Raw genomic sequence first — 19,100 nt, forward strand, 5'->3', positions numbered from 1 at the left:
TTATGAAAGATATTATAAAACTTAAAATCATGTGCATAACATAATGCACAAGCTGTCCAATTTACCATTAAATGTCAATGTTTGTCTATAAAAAGCAACTCTGTAAGCAGCTCTCTGTAGGCTATACATGATAAATGAAATGAATATCTGGACCAAGCAGATACACAATACAGGATGTACACACAAGGAGGAGACAGAATATGAACACTTTCATAATCTAATGCAAAGTAGCAAAATAACTTTTATAACAGCGTTCTACATTTGTGGGACTTTGTAAAGATTTTTGCCAGAGAATCCCAGAGAGGTGCTGAACACAAAAATACAGAGGCTTATTTCTGCCATGCCAGAAAAAAGATCAGTGTCACATTATAATGTGAAATGTTTATTGTTACAACAAGATGTTTTTTCACATCATAACTAGATATTTTGACATCAAAACTGATGTGATAACAAGGAACTTTTCTTATAACAATATTCTATTATCTTCTTAATATGAAATGTTTCATAATGTGATAACTTATTTTTAAAACATACAAAACATCTCAGTCTGTGATAACTTGCACCATGATAATGTCATGTTATAACAATGTAAGTTTTAATGCTGAAACTTTTCATATTATGCCAAAAAATAGTATATTGTTATATACAGACACTAACTTAATTAAGTTAAAACAAATAGTTTATTTTTACAGCGATACACTTCCGCATAAATATGATTTACAAGCTTCAGATAAGTCTATATATCATTGCCTGGACTGTTTGCACAATAGTCTTTTATTATGCCTGATAACTGTGTATGAGTTAATTATTCAATTCAGTTTTCAGAAAAGGGGTTAAATCCTTTACTGGACACATAAACAACATGGATGAGTTAATGTTTACCTGTTAAAATTATATTCACATTGCAAGAGTAAAAACTTTGAAGTTATTTAATGATATGAAACAAAAGGATTCTGCTCCTCTTTCTTTCTGTGTGGACGTTCTGTAAGCTTTGGATTTACAGAGTTTACACAGCTCTTTCTGATTATGTGCAGGGGGACAATATCCATCCAGGCTTTATGAATATAACGTCTCAGCAGCCTTAGTAATAACAAAAGCACAACTCAAACTGGAGCCTACCTCAGGTTCGAACCAATGGGAGGCGAGCTCGTGCTCACCGCGGCCAATGGCAGGTCCCGGGACGCTCGCGCACAGCCGTTTGAAGGGCGGTGCTCAGCAGAAAAAGGAAAGTATGGATCAGAGCGGTGGAGTTTCTGTGTGAAGGTAGGCATCCAAAACGGTCAAATGTCGGGAATGTTTTAGGTTTAAAATCTATATAAACGTATTTATTTAGCCGTTCAGGAAAGGCGGGTTTTTGTTTTATCACTCTTTATGTTCGGCCGTGTGTTTATATAAAGTTAGCCAACTTATGTTGGCGTGTTTTTGATTGATTAGTCGGTGGAGATTATCAGCACATTCATGGCTTTGATAGCTGACCAGGGCTGCAAACTGAACGGGACGTCGGCGGTTTACGGCAGAGTTGGACCAAGAAAAGAGGTGTTTCACGGCAAAGCGGAGGACTTTAAAACTGCCAGAATGCAGCCAAAGGAGACTGAGTATTCAACTGATGGCCTGCCCAAAGCCTTCCTACACAGCCTGAGGACCCTGTTTGACATTTTGGATGACGGAGGACGGGGCTATGTCCACATCTCTGAGATCGAGAGCCGCTGGCAGGGCGCAGACACCCGCGACCTGCCCGGCGGGGTGCTGAGCTGCCTCCGGAGGGTCACCCCACCGCATGGCTGCCTCACCTTTGAGCGCTTCGTGGCTGGGCTGCGGTACTCCATGCTCAACCCGGAGAACAGCTCCCACTTTAGGGCCCAGGCTGCCGTGCACCCGCAGCAGGCACCGAAACAGCCCCAGAAACCCGCCCCACTGTCCACATGCAGTGTGGGGACACGGGTGGAGAACAAGGTCCGGCCGCTGGGGCCGAGCAATGTGACCAACACCCAGCAGCACCGGGCGTCCTCCATGCAGAACCGGGCCAGGTCGGAGGAAGGGGTCGGATACCCCGTGTGTGGTACGGCCCCGTACAGCGCGGGCTTCGAGAGGTCCGGGCGGAGTTTGGAGAGAAATTCAGCCGCTCCGGGGGGCGGGTGTTACCGGGCCGACCCGGGCCATGCCACCAAACCGACACAGCCCCAGCAGAGCCGGGTCAGGTCCATCGAGTCGCTCGCTCTGGAATCACCGCAGCTCCACGCACCAAGTAAGTGGTACCATGAAAAACACATGTAAATAGTGAATTTTGCCTGTGCGTGAGCGTGTGGGGGGTTTGGAGACAGTTCAGTGAGTTCGTGGAGGACTCAGGTCCATAATAAGTTAAAACCCTCTCTGTAAAAATCCCGATTTAACAGCAACACACACCCACACTAATACAAATACACACTAGGGCTGCAACAATTAGTCGATTGAAGTCGATTAGTCGTTGATTGAAAGAAAAGTTGTTGCCAAGATGTGAAACATTTGCTTGTTCTAGGGTTTACTGATAGTTATGATTAGGGCTGCAACTTTTCATTAGTCTGTTCATTATGTTTTCCTGATAAATACATTTTCCTGATTGGTTGGTTGGTCTAAAAATGGTGCAAAATATGATGCCCTCAAATATCTTGTTTTGTCCACAACCTAAAGTTATTGAGTAAATGCTCAAACCAATTAACTGATTAGCAAAATAGCTGAAAATTAATTAAATGGATGACAACCAATCAATTTTCAATCTTTGTTGAATAAAATAAATTATGAGCATCCCCTTTTTTATATATACTAATCAATTAATCAGTTAATCATGAAAATACTTGGCAGATAAATCGATAATGAAAATTATTAAATTAAAATGAGCTGCAGCCCTAATGCAAATATATTAGCTCTCATCTCATCTGCCAATCAATAGTTCAAGCAAGATGCTGCTTTCCTGCAGTTGCATCTACCTCACGACTCCCACCCCCTTTTATGATTTGTAAGTCAACCAGGGCTGCAGTCATTGTTTTTTTTATATATATATTTTCTATTAATGTTTAGCCAATTTAATGTCCAGATATACTGAAAAATACCCATCACAATTTCCTACAGCTCAAAGAAAGCGCTACTGTTTAGGGCTGCAAGTAACGATTATTTTCATTACTGATTAATCTGCCAGTTCTTTTCATGACTAATCATCTCGTAAGTGTCAAAACAAAAAATGTGAAAAATACTCATCACAGTTTTCCAGAGCTCAAACTTCAGATTGCCCTGTTGTTCAAAATCCAAAATCCAAAATCCAGTAGTGTTGAAATGCTAATAATCAATTCATTGATTATTAGCATTTCAACACTACTATCTATCAAAGATTAATTTGAGATACTACTGTCATGCAGTTTCATCTGCACATCTTTTTCTTTGTGCTTTTGGACAAAATCTTATCTGGACATTAAAAATGTGCATGAGGGTGAGTTAAAAGTAGAGCCACTTATTGTGTTCCTGAGTACCTACTAGGAGACCGAACACTTGAGACTGAATTCCCATGAGCAAGCCTTATGATTGTATGCATAACTGAGCTGATAAGTCCACTGCAGTCTTGCCAACTTCGATCTCATATTCTAATTTAATTGGATGCAGTGATCCATGTAGTTCATACAAGCGCACAATGCCTGCAGAGTGCTCACATGTCAGTGCCTGTCATCCAGGGGGAGCTTTACTAAGGTAAAAATGATAACTTTGTAAATAGTCTTTTCCTGAATTTCAGTGGGGGTCAACAACAGTCATTGTTGTGTTTGGACAAAACACTACTCGGGTATCAGTGTTATGTCACAACTTAAACAGACCCCGTTTAATAATGGCTATTGTTAACCCCCAGGTCAGGTCAGAGGTTGTGTCAGAAATTCCTGCAGAAATTTATCTGTCTGAGGATTTGACTTGTAGAAGGAGCACAGTCGTAACTCCCTTGACTGGAGAACGGGTAATGTTCAGTTGTGTGCGTGTTCATTTGTCCAGTTTTTTTCCCTGGTGAGCTGGATGTAGGTTGCAGGAGCTGCTGCTGAGAAATTCCCTGCTCTTTATCTTGTTCATATATACAGGGTATCGCTTTCATACTATTCAAACTTACTCCTGTTCTCCTTTCTCTTGCAATCATACAAGAGTTCTTTCACATGTACGCGCTTTCTCTTTTTTCACACACACGCACAACACACACTCAGCTAGAGTCTGTCCGAGTTTCCCTGATCTCTGTACAGCCAGCCCTGTCTGGAGTTATAAGAGTGACACTCTTTCTATCGAGCCCTCAAGGCTTTCACTGCTTGCACCACTTGAGCTTAGTACAGTGTTTCTGTTCAGATAGATAGATGGATAATTGGACAGATTATATGGCCAAATGTGCACATACCTTACATGCTTTTTGTCTGTTTTTTCTTAGTTCAAATGAAAGGAATTCTTAATGCTATAATTAGAGCTGCAACAACTAAGTGATTATGAATTAACTATAGTATAACTTATCAACTATTTTGATAATGAGTTAATCGGTTTCAGTCATTTAGGAAATAAACTAAAAAACATCTGATTCTAACTTCTTAAATGTGAATATTTTCTGTTTTCTGTACTTGTTTATGACAGTAATTGTGATTGGGTTGTGGGAAAAACAAGGCATTTTAGACATTTTTCACCATTTTCTGACATTTTAGGCCAAACAACTAATCGATTAATGGAGACTATAAATGGAGAAAATAAATAATAGATTAATAAACAAAAATAAACATTAGTTGCAACCCAGGCTTGATATATATAATGGTACAATGACAGTTCCTCTTGTGCAACAAGCAAGGTCCATGAATAGGGCTCTGTATTGGTACTCGATAGCTTTTTAAGGTAAGAAATAAACCCGATACCAAGTCATATTGAAACATCTCCAGTTAAACAATACCTGCATTTATTCATTTTTGTGCTCAAATCTAGAAAAAAAAGATTATTTGTATAGTACAGTTTGCAAGTGTGAATGTCATTAGAGTTCAGTCATAATAATACAGTACAGCAGCGTCAGACTAACCTCAGCCTAGCTTAGATCAGCAGTTGTCTATTGACAGATTTTGTTATTTACAGACAGCATTCAGCCTAAGGATACCTGCTAATTTAATATAAGCAGTGTCTGGCCGCTGTCGCTGATCAACTTGGACAAGGAAGACTGAAGGAGCATGACAACTGATTGACCTTAATCTGTTAAGATATCAAAACCACTCAGGTTCAGTCAACGTCACAGAATGATTATTAAACATGTCTAACCCCCTTTCTGGGGGTGCGGCCTGATGTTTTGGTGAAATACCTGTATGTACCAGCCTGATGTATAGATGTATAGGACAGCTAACTGAACTTAGTAGTTTGTTTGTTTGTTTGTTTATTAGATCCCCATTAGCTACTGCATTATAACAGCAGCTACTCTTCCTGGGGTCCCCTGCTTAGCTAATGGCAGCTGCAGCACCATTAGTAACAGTGTGCTCTTGTGTTACAGGAGAAAAGGTACATATTGCAACAGTCTTTGGCTGAATGGCGTGGCACAGCTCCTGAATGGAGTTTGAGGTGTTTAATTGAAAACGTGGTTGATAAAGATTCTTCTCACTGGGGCAGCCCAATAAATTTTCAAATCCTTATCTCAGCTTGACACAACACCTTTGGGGTTAAGCGCCCATTATCAGTTGCTCTTGGGGGTGAATGGAAGCAAATCCCTGCAGACATTTTCTTGAGTCTTGTGAAAAAATTCCCTAGAGAAGGCAGCCTACTAATGTCCATACTTTTGGACATTAATAGGCTGTGTACCCAAAAATCACACGTGTCTCATATGAATGTCCACTTACTCTGTTCTGGCATCCACATACCTTTGGTCATATAACATAGACAGGCAGACCACCAGTGACAGTGCTGTAATCTCTCACATGCAGCCAAACCCAGCTGGATTAGGCCAGATTACAGCGGACAGGCCAGGGCTCACTGAATCACGGTACGGTGAAATCCTCCCCAACACTCTGGACATCACCACAGAGTCCTACCACTCTCTCTCTTTGTCACTTTATCTTGTTTTTTGTCTTGGGAAGAGAAGAAGAGTGTGTAAAATCTGGTAATGATAAAATACTTTAGCTGATATGAGGGCGATAGCACAGAAAAATACCCCTATTCTTACCAAAACCAATGCTCTACTAAGTTCTTGCACTTGAGTCAGAGAGCTTGGAGACAGCATCCACTTCATCAGCTGTGATAGGAAATCCTCAGAAACACAGTAAAAATATGCACAGGAGCAGAGCTGAGAATGAAATCTTTTTATAATTTGTGTTTTTTGAATAACTGAAAACTGCCGTTCATGTTGAGTTTTAATGCTGAGTTTAAAATTAGCATTAGTTTAAATCTTCAGTCAAGTAATCAAATGCAGGACCATGATTGTTTGCATATGAAACAACCAGTATTTACTACAACCTATTTTAAATCTAAACATTTTGCTGCAGTCATTATCACTCTGTTGAGTTTAGTGTGGACTGTGCTATAAAAGTCCTCCTGCCTTGTTGAAAGGAGACACATTTGCAGAGTGCAGCTCCCTCCTGTGGTGTACACTGGCAACCTGAATACATGAATGGTTTGTCTGTAGTGGTTTTGGCTTTCTTGATTACTATCATTAAGTGGGGGGAATGTAACAAACTGCACTTACCCAAGTACGGGATTTAAGTGCAAATTTGAGGTACCTGAGTATTTCCATTTTATGCAACTTTATACTTGCACTGAGGCAAATATCTTACTTTTTACTCCACTACATTTGTTTGACAACTTCAGCCAATAGTTACTTTACATTTTTCATACCCTTCCTGTCCAGTTAAAGCCATGCATCTCCAGATGTTGTGATTTTGAATGTGAAACTGACGGATGAAATGTTAGTAAAAGACACTTTTATTATAAGCTAATCAGATTTGTAGATTTGGATTAAATACCTTGAATGTCTGTTTGGTACACACACTCTTTAAAATTATGCAATTTGCCTGTTGTGTTTTCCTCTTAAGAAAGGAAATTGTTCTACATATGTGATATACTGTATGTGTGACATGTGATGTCATTGAATGCCTACTGTAAAATAATCTGTAAGACTTTACCATTACGACTTCTGAGCCAATAAACTTGGAAGTATGTTTTATTCTACAACAAATATTTGAATATTTTTAAGTGCCTAAATTGTTTTTTCAAATGTCATAATAACTGTGTTTTCCATCTGTACTGCAACCAAGTAAAACTGCAGTATTTACAGAGTGCATTCCAGGCTACAGTGTAATGCTGAAATTGATTCGACGTGTCTGTTTTGCATTTGTTTAGGTGTTGTGAAATCAGGTTTACCAAGATCTCAGAGTGAATCTGCAACAGGATTTACTGGAGGCTCCAGGCGACACGGGCGGAGTCGGGAAGAGCAGAGGCGGCATACCATTTCCAATGGAGTGGATTACGGAATGGTTGGTAAACACACACACACACACACACACACACACACACACGCACACACGCACACATACCGTAAAAAGTCCCTACGGATTGCGTTAAGGGTTTTTCTACAGGTGCCACACCTGGATTTCAGTGAGAATCAACAAACAAGGTTATGGGTTGACATTAGAGATGCGTGGTTTCACTGTGGATTCTCTCAGTTTCTTTTCATTTACCTGTTAAACACGCTGCTGATTGTTACCAGAGAACTGTACCCATGATTTCAAGCCTGCTTCTTTTAAACTATCACTTCATTTGAGAAACTTTGGTCTTCACAGGTAAAACCACAGTCCCTGCAAACTTAATAAACCTGCACATCAGCTCATACTTTTATTATAAGAAAGCAAACCAAGAGTAATATGTGGCTGATTTTAATATGAAGGCATTACTGCAGCTTGGACACTTGTCTTTTCACTAGTGTTATAGCACAAACACATTTCAAGTATGGTATCAATCAGTGGGCTGTATTACTATGCCTACTGAGATCTTCACTCCATTTCACTGTATTAGAATAAGTCTTTTGTTAGAATACTCAGATTACTTTTTTTGTTGTAACAAGCAACATAACATGTCAGTTTTGCCATTCAAATAGGCATTTAGTTATGTCTACAAATCAGCAACCCATTACTGTTACAATTTTACCGCATTTACACCCTTGCAAAAACTACCGCTGCCTGCTCCTGTCACCAGAGAAGATTCTGAGAGTAAATTTTGCACAGACAAATTGTGAACAAATTCCCCATAATCAAACACAAATCACATGGTTAGTCCATGTGATTCGAAAATCCTGTGCAGTTTTATACTTTTTTATGTAGGCATGTGTTGTAAGAGGCGAACTGGTTCATTACTTGTATGTTGAAACATAATGTATACCAGCCTGTGTTTTATTGATTTCACAGAGGCAGCTGAGCTGTGGAATATTCCTTTGCCCAGTTTGCTGTTAAATTGTCTGGACAGTATCACCATGTATCAGTACCATGTACCAGTATCATCTTCAACATGCACAAGTGCAAAGGATTTTTTATTAATGGGAGCACAAAGGTACTCTGACAAGTTACTTTTCTCAGTAGATAATGCTGCAGCATAACAAGTTATGTTTTCATGGCAGTATTGTTGTGATGTAACGAGTTTCTTTTAAGAGGTCTGTTTCCCAACACTGATTACAATTCTTCAATCAAATACAAGGATACAATGACATATATTTACTTATCATTATACTACAAGGTTGTATAATGAGATTTTGACAGTTCCCTCTTTGATTAGATTGTGTGAAGAGATTAACATATATATATGTGTGTGTGTGTATATATATATATATATATATATATATGTGTGTATATATATATGTGTATATATATATATATATATATATGTGTATATATATATATGTATATACAGCAAACTAATAAACCTGAATAAGGCAGGTGGTTATTCTGATTTTTTTTTTTTGTCAACAGAGTGATTGTTCAAGTTAACAATATTCTGGATTTTTTACATTTCTAGTGGTAAAACGTAGAGACGGTATTGATTGACTGACATGAAATTCATCAGAAACAATTTTGGTAATCAAGTAATAGCAAAGCTTGCTTTTTCTGTTCTTGGTTGTCATCTTCTGTCATTTGGTTAATAATGAAATGTCCAAGATATTTTACCTTATTCCAGCCACCAAGATTGTTATCAGACAATTTGAAAACAGAAAGTTTTAGACATGTGGCTCCTTTGTTCTACAGATCAAGACTACACTCTTACTGGGATTGTATTTTATCATATTCCACACCATATGATGTACTATGTGATGGTACTTTCTGCTATTTTTGGACATTTCTCAGACTAGCAGATGAATCCGTAATTAGAAGAAACATCTGCCTTAAGATGTGCATCTAGTAACTTTGCACCAGCCGTCAAAACTGACAAAATGTGCCAAACACTCAACGAAGGCGTGATATATCAGAAAGGAAGTTGGTGGAGGGGAGATTTTCAGCTGAACTTTCCGCAGTGGATGGAAAGTTTGCAACATGACACGTGAAATTATTTTTCTCTGGTATCTAACATCATTTTAGTTGTGTTGAGTTGGTTCAAACAGTAGAGGATCAGTGGTAAACTGTCAGAGAGACAGAGGTCTGTTTGGTGAGTTGTGATTGTGATAGGATGTAAGAGATTGAGACTTTGAAGATATATGTCAGACAATATTTTACTGAAAAAGTACATAGTTGAGGCATGAAAGTTTCAGATAAATATAAATGCAAAAGGTTTTCTAGTACAGGCTCTTCTCCAATTGGCCCCCACATTCCCCTCCCATGACTCTGCCTGCTGCCTCCCCCTCACTCTGCCCCTCCCACCCTCCAGTCCTGAGCTCATGCCTCCCTTCACTCTCTGTCTCTCCCCCTGCCTCACCATTTCTCATTCTCTCTAGCTCGCCTCCTCTCCCTCTTTCTCTCCCTGTCTGTGTCGCCGTCTCCGTCTCTTTTCCCCCCTCAGCCTCCTGTGTCTGGAGAGGCTGACTGACCGACTCCCCTCCTTCTCCCTCCCTCCCTGCCCCTCTCCTCCTCCCCCCTCCCTGTGGCCCTCCCACCCAGGCCGACTTGGCCCTCTGCTGCCCTGATGGTAGTGAGCCGGGTCGGGCCCAGGGGCCTGATAGAAGTAAAGGACTCGTTCGGGCGGCCCGGCCCAGCCTGGACGGCTGTGTGGGCTGCCTACACTACCGTCTTCATCCCCCTCAGCAGTAGCCTGTACAGCAGCAAGGCCCTGCACTTTTTCCTCTGGGTGAGTAGGACGACAAGGACAGAAGGAAAGGAAGAGATGGTTGGAGATAACTTTGGAAATTCAAGCCTGTCTTTAAGAAGGCTTTGTAATGAGTGTGTTTCAGGATTGGAACTTGAGTATCGGGTTGTTTTTGATATTTAATTGTGACAGGTGACACCAACAAGTGTATATGTTGAACAGGATACTAAAAACTGTATTTGTGATAGTTTTAGGGACTTTTGGGCTTGTTTGTTGGATTTAACCTGCTGTAGTGTTGCCAAGCCTGAGGGTTTGAAATAATGTAAGACTCGATTGATCATTTAGTACTGCCAGAACTTAAAGACAACAATGTTGTAAGTTGTTTACCAATTGAAAATGACAGTTATTTGCTGCTTATAGTCGCTTACAGGTGTAGATTTACTACTTTTTCTCAGTTTTATATAATTCTAAGTTGGATATCTTTGGGTTATGCACTGTTTATTCAAGTCATTTAAAGAACTTGATGGGTATTTCTCTGTGTTTTCTAACATTTCCTAAACATAACAAGTGATTGATTCTTTGACTTTGGGTCTTTTTGTTAGCTCTAACCTGTTGTGGTATTGTAGCGCTTCAGGGTTTGGAAGGTGCTGAAAGGAGATGATTAGTTGATTGACATATATCGTTTAGAAATGTTAATTATTAATCATTAATAGCCTTTGTAAATTTAACTGATTAAAAATGTTAATGGACGGTCTAGAAATGGCAGTAATTGCACCTCATTTGACACATTTTTGACTGGCGGAGGCATTTGGTGAATAAGGAAACTTACAACTGAATTTAAATGAAAAAAAGAGGTTGAAAAATGGATTTTCTATCTGATTCGTTAATGATTAAATGATTGTTAGCATTTTTAACCTTCAATTAAGGAAACACACAACATTTGCAAACCTCCTGCAGACTATTTCAACAGTTAATAGTTTTGTTTATGAAATGTTAATAAGATTGTGAAAAATGCTCATCACAGTTTCCCAGAGCCCAATGTGACAACTTCAAATTGCTTCTTTTTGTCCAACCAGCAGTTCAAAGACTCTTCAGTTACTGTCCTAAATGACAGAGAAAAGCAGTAAGTCCTCACATTTATGAAGCTGGAACCAGCAAATGCTTGACATCTGTCATAAGAAAATGTCTCAAGCAATGAATCAATTCATTTTTTAGTCTATAAAATGACCAGAAATTGTCAAAAATGTTCATCACATTTTCCAAAGTGACGACTTAAAAATGCGTTTGTCCAACCTACAGTTCAAAACCAGCCAGCTGCCAGCAAACCAGCAAATTCTTACATTTAAGAAGTTGGAATAAGCAAATTACATTTTTGTTTGAAAAATGTCTTATTCTATTATCAAAATCAATAGATTAATCATTTAATTATTGCAGCTTTCCTTGTAAATGTGCAGATGTTGATGTTCTCACTTTAATGTAAACCTAAATTTTTTTTATGCTGTTGGTTTGACAAATGAACCAGTTTCAAGACATCAACCTTGGACTCTGGGTGTTTTTTCCTCTCTGTTTTTTGACTAAACAATTAGTCAACTAAATCTCAAAAATAGTTGACAGTTTCATTTATGTACAGTGAATAGCTGGAGCCGTATACCACCTGTATTTCAAGGAGTTCTGGATGTGTCTATAGCCTCTGAGCTGCTGTTGTACTGTAGAGTTTCAAGGTTCAGACCACACTGTTTCATGATGCTTTGTGGATGCAGTTTGAAAGGCTGTTGCGTTGTTCTTTGTGTTTTTATCTAAACAGCCTGTACGACTGGTGTCATGTTATTGTATGCGTGTTGTTGTGTGTATTCATGCCTGTTCATTCAGCCAACATACATGCAGACTTTTCCATAAAGCCATTTGCTGCTCTGCTCCCTCTGTGTGTGTGTTTCCTCTCTTCTTTGCTCTCTTTTCTCTTTTTTAAATGGTGGGTTTTCCTGCCTGTGGACTACCACACATTCATGCAGCTTGACACTGGGTCATGCTTCATTCTAGACACGGACCCTCCGACCCCCTCCACTTTCTTCTAAACCCCCCTTTCCAGTCTTCTCTGTGTGTACTCTCCCTTCAGGCTCAAATATGTTGGACAAGGTTTGATTTTAGACTCTTAAACCCTTCGTCCTCCGTTAGTTTACTTTATGTATCCAGTGTGTGAGCTGTGTTTTAAACATCACCGATGAGCGATGATCAGTGGAATGTACTGAGCTACACAGAGGACAGAGGGATGAAGCGATGGGGTGGTGGATAGAAAGATGACACACCAGGTGGCTGAATGCCAGCAATGAGGCCTGGACTGTGGCTGTGTGCCGCATGGACAGCCTGGTCAGCACAACTCAATGCAGCCTTGCACACACACACACACACACACACACACACACACACACACACACACACACACACACACACACACACACCTCTCCCTCTTTTTCTTTCACACACATACACTCACACTGAGGCGGCCATAGTTGAAGTGGGTCTGCTGTTTACCCCATTCTTAGGTTGCTGTGCGGTTGCTATGACGCTGGGCTGATTGCTCCTCTAAACATTGTTCAGGATGGGAGAGAGTCCGGCACAATTGGTATGGCGCCATTGTCTCCACCAGCACAAAAGAGTTTGCTGCAGATGCCCTGGTGAAAAGATGGGAGTTTGTCTACCACGCAGGCCAAAATCAATCATTAGATTTAATCTTGGCAGCGATCTGAAAGCTCTCCCAGTGATGGCATGGGAAATATGAAAGTTAAATGTTTTCTCTCTATGGGGTCTTTATGTGAGATCTGTGCTGAAAGAAGTGACTTCAGGCTGGTTTTGTTTATTGTCTGTTCTTAATCGCATTTTCCTCTTTTCCTTTTCCACCATTTCACCCTTTCCTGACCACCCTGTTCACCCTCCTTTTTTACAAATTTCATAGTTGAAACAAATGAAAGAGCTGGAGCAGGAGAAGGACTCGCTGCTGGCGGGCCTGGAGGTGGTGGAGCGGGCCCGCGATTGGTACCAGGGCCAAATCCACAATGTCACAGAGAGACAGCGGCAGGTCGGCCAGAGCTCCCACTGCACGGTCAGTTCACACACTGGTCTAAAACTGTTCAGAAGCGTTGATTGATTCCTGTCATGGGAAGATATTTCCAAGACATATAATACAGATTCATAGCTGTTCAACCTAGTCTTTTTATATGTACATCCATGAGATTTTAGAGGTCTGATGGAAACATAAATACTAAGTATCAGATTTTAGTGTCAGTTCGTCAGAATGGAAATATAAAGCCTTCTTTATTCGATTTATTCATGTTCAGAAGTCAAATGGGGTAAAATACCTTGTGGTTGAGGAAGAGACAGACATTTTTCTTCCCCCAGTACACTCAGTAATCTGTCATGGTTTTGTTTTCCAGTATGAACCGGCGGTTGCAGAAGAATATATTTTCAAGTGCAGGGCTGTAGCCAACCAAAGGAAGTCTTGGGTTAACTAAATCAGCCATAGTGCACTGAGTGACTCTACCTGGTAGCCTGAATAGGTGCTTAAGGTGCACAGCGTTGCCTAGCTGAATTAATTCTTGTAGTTTTCCAATTTCTTTTTCACACAAAGCTATATTGTTACCTTCAGGACATGTCTACCAAGTAAATTTTCATACAGCAGCAACACAAACACACACCTATGATGAAGATCACAGAGCAGAACCAGCTTCCATATAGTAACCGCTAATGCTAGCTGAGCTAACATAGCATTGTCAGTGTCAGTGAGTTTGAACCATTTCCAGCAGTCAGATGGAGTAAAATCCGCACACATGCTGTGATCAAAACTGAACATTTAATCCACTCAGCTCCTCTGTCCTCTGAGGCTGGGGAACGATGTTGCAATTTGTGCTGCAAAGACAGAAAAAAAATTGACTTTAATTCGACTTGATTGAAACAGAAAACATAGTGGGAAAAGCAAGTTCCTATTTTGTCCTGCCATGGAAATATTATTTTAACAAGTTGTAGTTTTTCAGGCCCCTCTCTTCCCATTGACTGTACATGCTGTTCAAAATTCCTTAAGTGTACCATGTCACTCTGAGAAAAAACATTTTGGGAAACATAGTGAACAGGTATTACATGCTATATTATTATTTTCAGTAAATCTCCTTTTACCACAGCTTGTCCTTAGTTTAAGTTTAACTCCTTGTCATGACATTTTTCAGACCTTTCATTACTTTTTGGAATTTCATACTATTTGTTGTTATGTTCTCTCCTCTCAGGATTTCTTCACAGAAGCTAATCAGAGTCGCATGAATGTTCTAATACCCAAATTACAAGAAGTCAACCGGTGCCTTAATGACCTTATTTCCTGCAGTGGGATGGTGAGTGCTGCCTGCCTACTGACTTTTAGCATTTTTGTTTGATTCTGGTAAGACCTAGGAAATTAGATAATTAGTCAAGTATCTATCAAAGTCTTGTTATAAGTACAGGCAGTCCAAATCTAATGTTGATATAATGGTTAGCTTTCAGTTCACCACTCATTAAGCACTGTTGATCAGTGACTGTGCAGATCATATTAAGCATATGGAAATTTTTATAGATGTGTGAGAGACATTTTAGGAGACTGTGATGCAAGAACCCGTTGGTTGCTTATTATGGAAAATTCAATCATCAAGTGATTTAAAAAAAAAAACAAAGTTCAATAGAACATCACACAAATTACACCAAAATGCTCACAATTCATGTGATTGACCTAAACTTAGTTCAGTCAATATTTATTGTCCATCAAGGGGAAATTTAATTTACAGTGGAGGTTAAAAAAAACACACAAACACAACATACAAGAGGACATTGATCACAACTGTGTCAGTTAAGCAACCAAATGGAAAATATATATCTGTTGGTTAAATGTTCAGAATGAATGTTAAGGGATTCTCATGACTGCCAGTTTTATTAGAGGGCCTATTCATGATGTTCATTAGCTAATTATGGAGGATTAGATTATACGTGATGATTTCTAGGCATCCTAGCGGTATGACTGTGGGGATGGCAGAGTCAGCTGGTGACTCACACAGTTGTAGTGTTCTGATGTTAGCATTTAGCTCAAGGCACTGCTGTATCAAAGTATAACCCCGTGGTTGCTAACATAGCTATAACTCTTATTTTTGTGAATTCAAAATTACATCGCTTAGTCCTAAAGCAGATGCTTGTTATTGGTAAATCTGTGGGACCCACAGGCCAAAATGTTGTACAGCAGAATCCCCATCTGAAACTGAAATACACCAAGCAGGATGTGGGAAGCTGGATATCCCAGATATGTAAATTATGATACTGCATGACAAAGCAAATATTGGTAAACTCTACTGATATGTAACAGTAAATTAATGATTTCCTTATTTTTCCATTAACAGTGGTGTCTTTTTGTTTCCCAGCAGTCATTCCCTTCCAGCACTGCTCAGACAGCAGCGCTCTCCACTAACCCCCAGCCTCCAGGTCCAGCTCCTCCACAAGCCATCCAGAGACTGAAGGAGCAGAACAGACTTCTCACACAGGTTTATCACAGTCTGCATGCTGAAAATAGATACAAGTCACTAATAGTTACCAGCAGGTGCTTGTTTTAAAGTGCCTGTTAAGTCCATTGCTGGTAAAAAATTAAAAAGAAATCAAGGAATCAAGGAAGGGGGGTAATATTCCAAGAAAAAACTCAGAATTTCCATTTTAGTTGTAAGTTTACAAGCAGTTAAATCAAGCAGATAATCAAATTAACCAAATCAAATTAAACCTCAGTTATTTTTTATTGCTAAATTCAGTTCCCAATTATAATTTGGATAGGTAGGTCATCCACTCCAGGCATCATACACAGCAAGCAGCAGTGACAGTGGCCCTAATTCTCAGTCACTTAAGTAGTGTGTCATTCAATTAATTTCCTTTTCTTCTTCTTCATTAAGGAGGTGACAGAGAGGAGTGAGCGGATTGCCCAGCTGGAGCAGGAGAAGTCGGCCTTGATAAAACAGCTTTTTGAGGCTCGAGCCCGCAACGCTCAAGACACCAGCACCATGGATTCCACCTTCATCTGAGAACTATTACACTCCACCCAACACCAGGACGCCACCATGTTTCAGCTCAGAATCATCATGACGCTGCTCTGAAGCAAAACTTTTATAAGAGACTGAAAAAGCTGACTGTTGTTTACCTTCACCCGTAGCAGTGATGCACCTTTAGCCATGACACTCAACAGCATGTGACCACTCCACCCTGAAACAGAACCATGCACTACCAAGATGTGAACACTCCGAGAGATACCTGACCCGAGAGTCCAGGGACTCTTTGACTCGCTGCCTTCACATTTTCCTGCATGAACACTCAAGCTGAAAAGACTGGAACACTTGGGGGTCTCATGAGATCCCATCACTCCGTTCATTGCAGGATTACAGCATCTGCAAGCTCTCCACTCCCACTCTCAGGAGGCTTTTTTACTTCTGCTGCTCGACTGCACAGGCAACGGAAAAAAAACTTTCACTCAGTTTTCCAAAAAGGACAATTAGAGGGGGGAGGGTGGTTTCTGTTGGAATAAAATGCCATATTCTTACAGTTTAATATGAAAGCAAATTATCAGCTGCATCTGCTTGCTGTGACCTATCATTTACATTTTTGTTTAAATCTTTGGTACTTCGATCTAAATGATATTAAGATACACTTTGCCCATGTCTTTCAGTATTTCCTTCCTTTTTAATATGTTTACCTGACATTTGGCTTTCTGGGTTTTAGAGTGTTTATATCAAACACAGAGAGACAGGAATTACTGAAAAGAGCAGTTTTTATATTATAGTAGCATGTTTAATGTTAAGTTTTTTTTAAAGGTTGAAACAAGAGATGGGAAGACAGCCTACAAGCCATCGAGATGTAGAGGCAGAGACGGATGAGAGAAGTTTGCACGTGGAAGAGAGCTGAGGAGGATAAATACGGTAGACGGTGAATGTGTCGGAGCTTGAGCTCAGAAACAAATTTTAAAAAAAGAAAAATCATCACTTTGGCTATCTAGTGCTACATCCACTGTATGTCTTTGCATGGGTCATGTTTTAAGCTCAAATTTTCTTATTTATCTTCTGAAGAGATTCCTGTTTGGAGATTAAGCAGTAGCACAGATATAAAAAAAAAAACATTTTGTCCTCATTAAGTGTCTTTACCAGGTTGGCTTTAGACTAAAACTTTAAAAAACATTCAGCCATCCACAAGTTTACAGGAGAAATGTTTAGTTTTTTGGGTGGTGGTAGAAAAAAAACTGTAGTTTTCTAATGAATCTGTATGGTACTGCTGGGATGACTGCACTTAACATACTGTCTTTGTCTGCTTCCCATTTGTTTGATTGTATTGTTTCTCGCTGCTCAAACTACATTATGTGTGAGTGAAACTCTTTTCCTTCTGCTTTCTATCGAGAGTACTCAAACTTCAGATGAAATGTAAAATAATAAATACGACCAAACAAACACTAACTCTGCTTCTGTGGTTCCTTGCAGTTTAGTTTTATGCTTCCACGCAGGTGATATTCTTGTCAACACAATAGCTCAAGAACATCTTGACAGAATTTCTTTAAATTCAGTACAAGCATCTACTGGGACCCAAGTCAACTTCTGTTCAGCTCACCATCAGTCTTCATTTCTCCTCCATGAAAATAGTTGAGAAAAAGTGAAGACGGCATGTTTCTCCTTGGACATTATTCATTTAAATCACACATGTCAATGTAATGATAACTTAATACCTTATTAAGTCAAGTTACAGGTCAATATAGTGGCAAGTTTCATATTAAATTCTTTCAAAGTCTGGCCAAATATGGATGCAAAGTGTAACTTGACTGGTTGGTGGAGATACACAACTCCAAGGGAGTAATTGTACTTTTTGATGGTTTTATATGACCATTGACAGCTGACCGCTCATTCTTTGTAACCGGCGATCAGTGAATGATCAGTGACTGCTTCAGTCTGAAATCTTATGTTAGATGTTGAAGTAGATCTTAATATAAACTGGTCAACTCACGATTCAGTGGTTTTACTTCTTCTTTTCTGCATCCACACCTTGATGTAAATTAAAGCTTGTGTGAAGACTTTGCACGCACAGTATGTTATTTTTGATTTTAGTTGAAGGGCACTTCAACTAAACAACAACAAACAAACAACAACTCTCCACAAAGAATCAGCAGATTCTCAGTGTGTCTGTCCTGCTTCGTTCTGTTATGATTCCCTGTCATAAATTAAGAAAATGTCCCTTGGTAGTGAGGATGATCTGATGTAATTCCTGCACCACATTTGCACTTTACCCTCAGATGTGATTAGCTCAGCTCTGTTTTTAATGAGGAGTGTAATTGGAAAACTGGACAGTTGGTGCAGTGAATCATGGATGGGTGCAGCTGATAATTGCAGCTCTATCTGCAGTGTGTATGTTGGTCACCAGCTTTTTAATCACATCATTTCACATATGATTTGCAAATAGACATTTTTAAAGTGCCACTTTACTCAAAAATGTAGTTTCTTCACTTAGATGTTTGAGCTTCACTGTGTAGAATGATATATATGCAGAGTTTGACACACAAAGCTTGTCTACAGCTACATCTGAGTTTAAGATCTGTGCATACAAGATGACTTTGTGACATTAAAAACTATTTTGGAAGCCAATTATGGTCCAATCCACAGGAGATGTCTAGTTTTCTGCAGTTAAGTTTTTAAAATGAAAAATATTTGCATAGAAAATGTGTAGAATGTAATGTACTCCCTTCTCTCTCACGCAGCCAGAAGCTCCTATGATCTCTGAAACGGGCTTGTGTGGACAAAAGCAGCGGTGAGCTGTCATGTGTGTGTTTCTGCTCTGATGCAGAATTTAGCAAA

General features: G+C 39.6%; 1 protein-coding gene across 2 annotated transcripts; it reads left to right on the forward strand.

The window, feature by feature from the left end:
* The first annotated feature begins 1,200 nt into the window (after positions 1-1,200).
* sapcd2 (suppressor APC domain containing 2) lies at positions 1,201-17,714 on the forward strand. 2 transcript variants are annotated; one of them, XM_084746160.1, is made up of 6 exons: positions 1,201-2,245; positions 7,348-7,481; positions 13,181-13,327; positions 14,502-14,603; positions 15,657-15,773; positions 16,170-17,714. In XM_084746160.1, exons 1-6 carry the CDS (start codon positions 1,459-1,461, stop codon positions 16,296-16,298), a joined length of 1,416 nt encoding a protein of 471 aa, XP_084602286.1. In that variant the 5' UTR covers positions 1,201-1,458; the 3' UTR covers positions 16,299-17,714. The 2 variants fall into 2 exon arrangements, with proteins under 2 accessions (XP_084602286.1, XP_084602285.1); XM_084746159.1 differs by having other exon boundaries at positions 1,202-2,245; positions 15,654-15,773.
* Positions 17,715-19,100: the final 1,386 nt, after the last annotated feature.

The sequence above is a fragment of the Lutjanus erythropterus genome, chromosome 20 (genome assembly GCF_056507025.1).
Source record: "Lutjanus erythropterus isolate fLutEry1 chromosome 20, fLutEry1.hap2, whole genome shotgun sequence".
NCBI lineage: Eukaryota > Metazoa > Chordata > Actinopteri > Lutjaniformes > Lutjanidae > Lutjanus > Lutjanus erythropterus.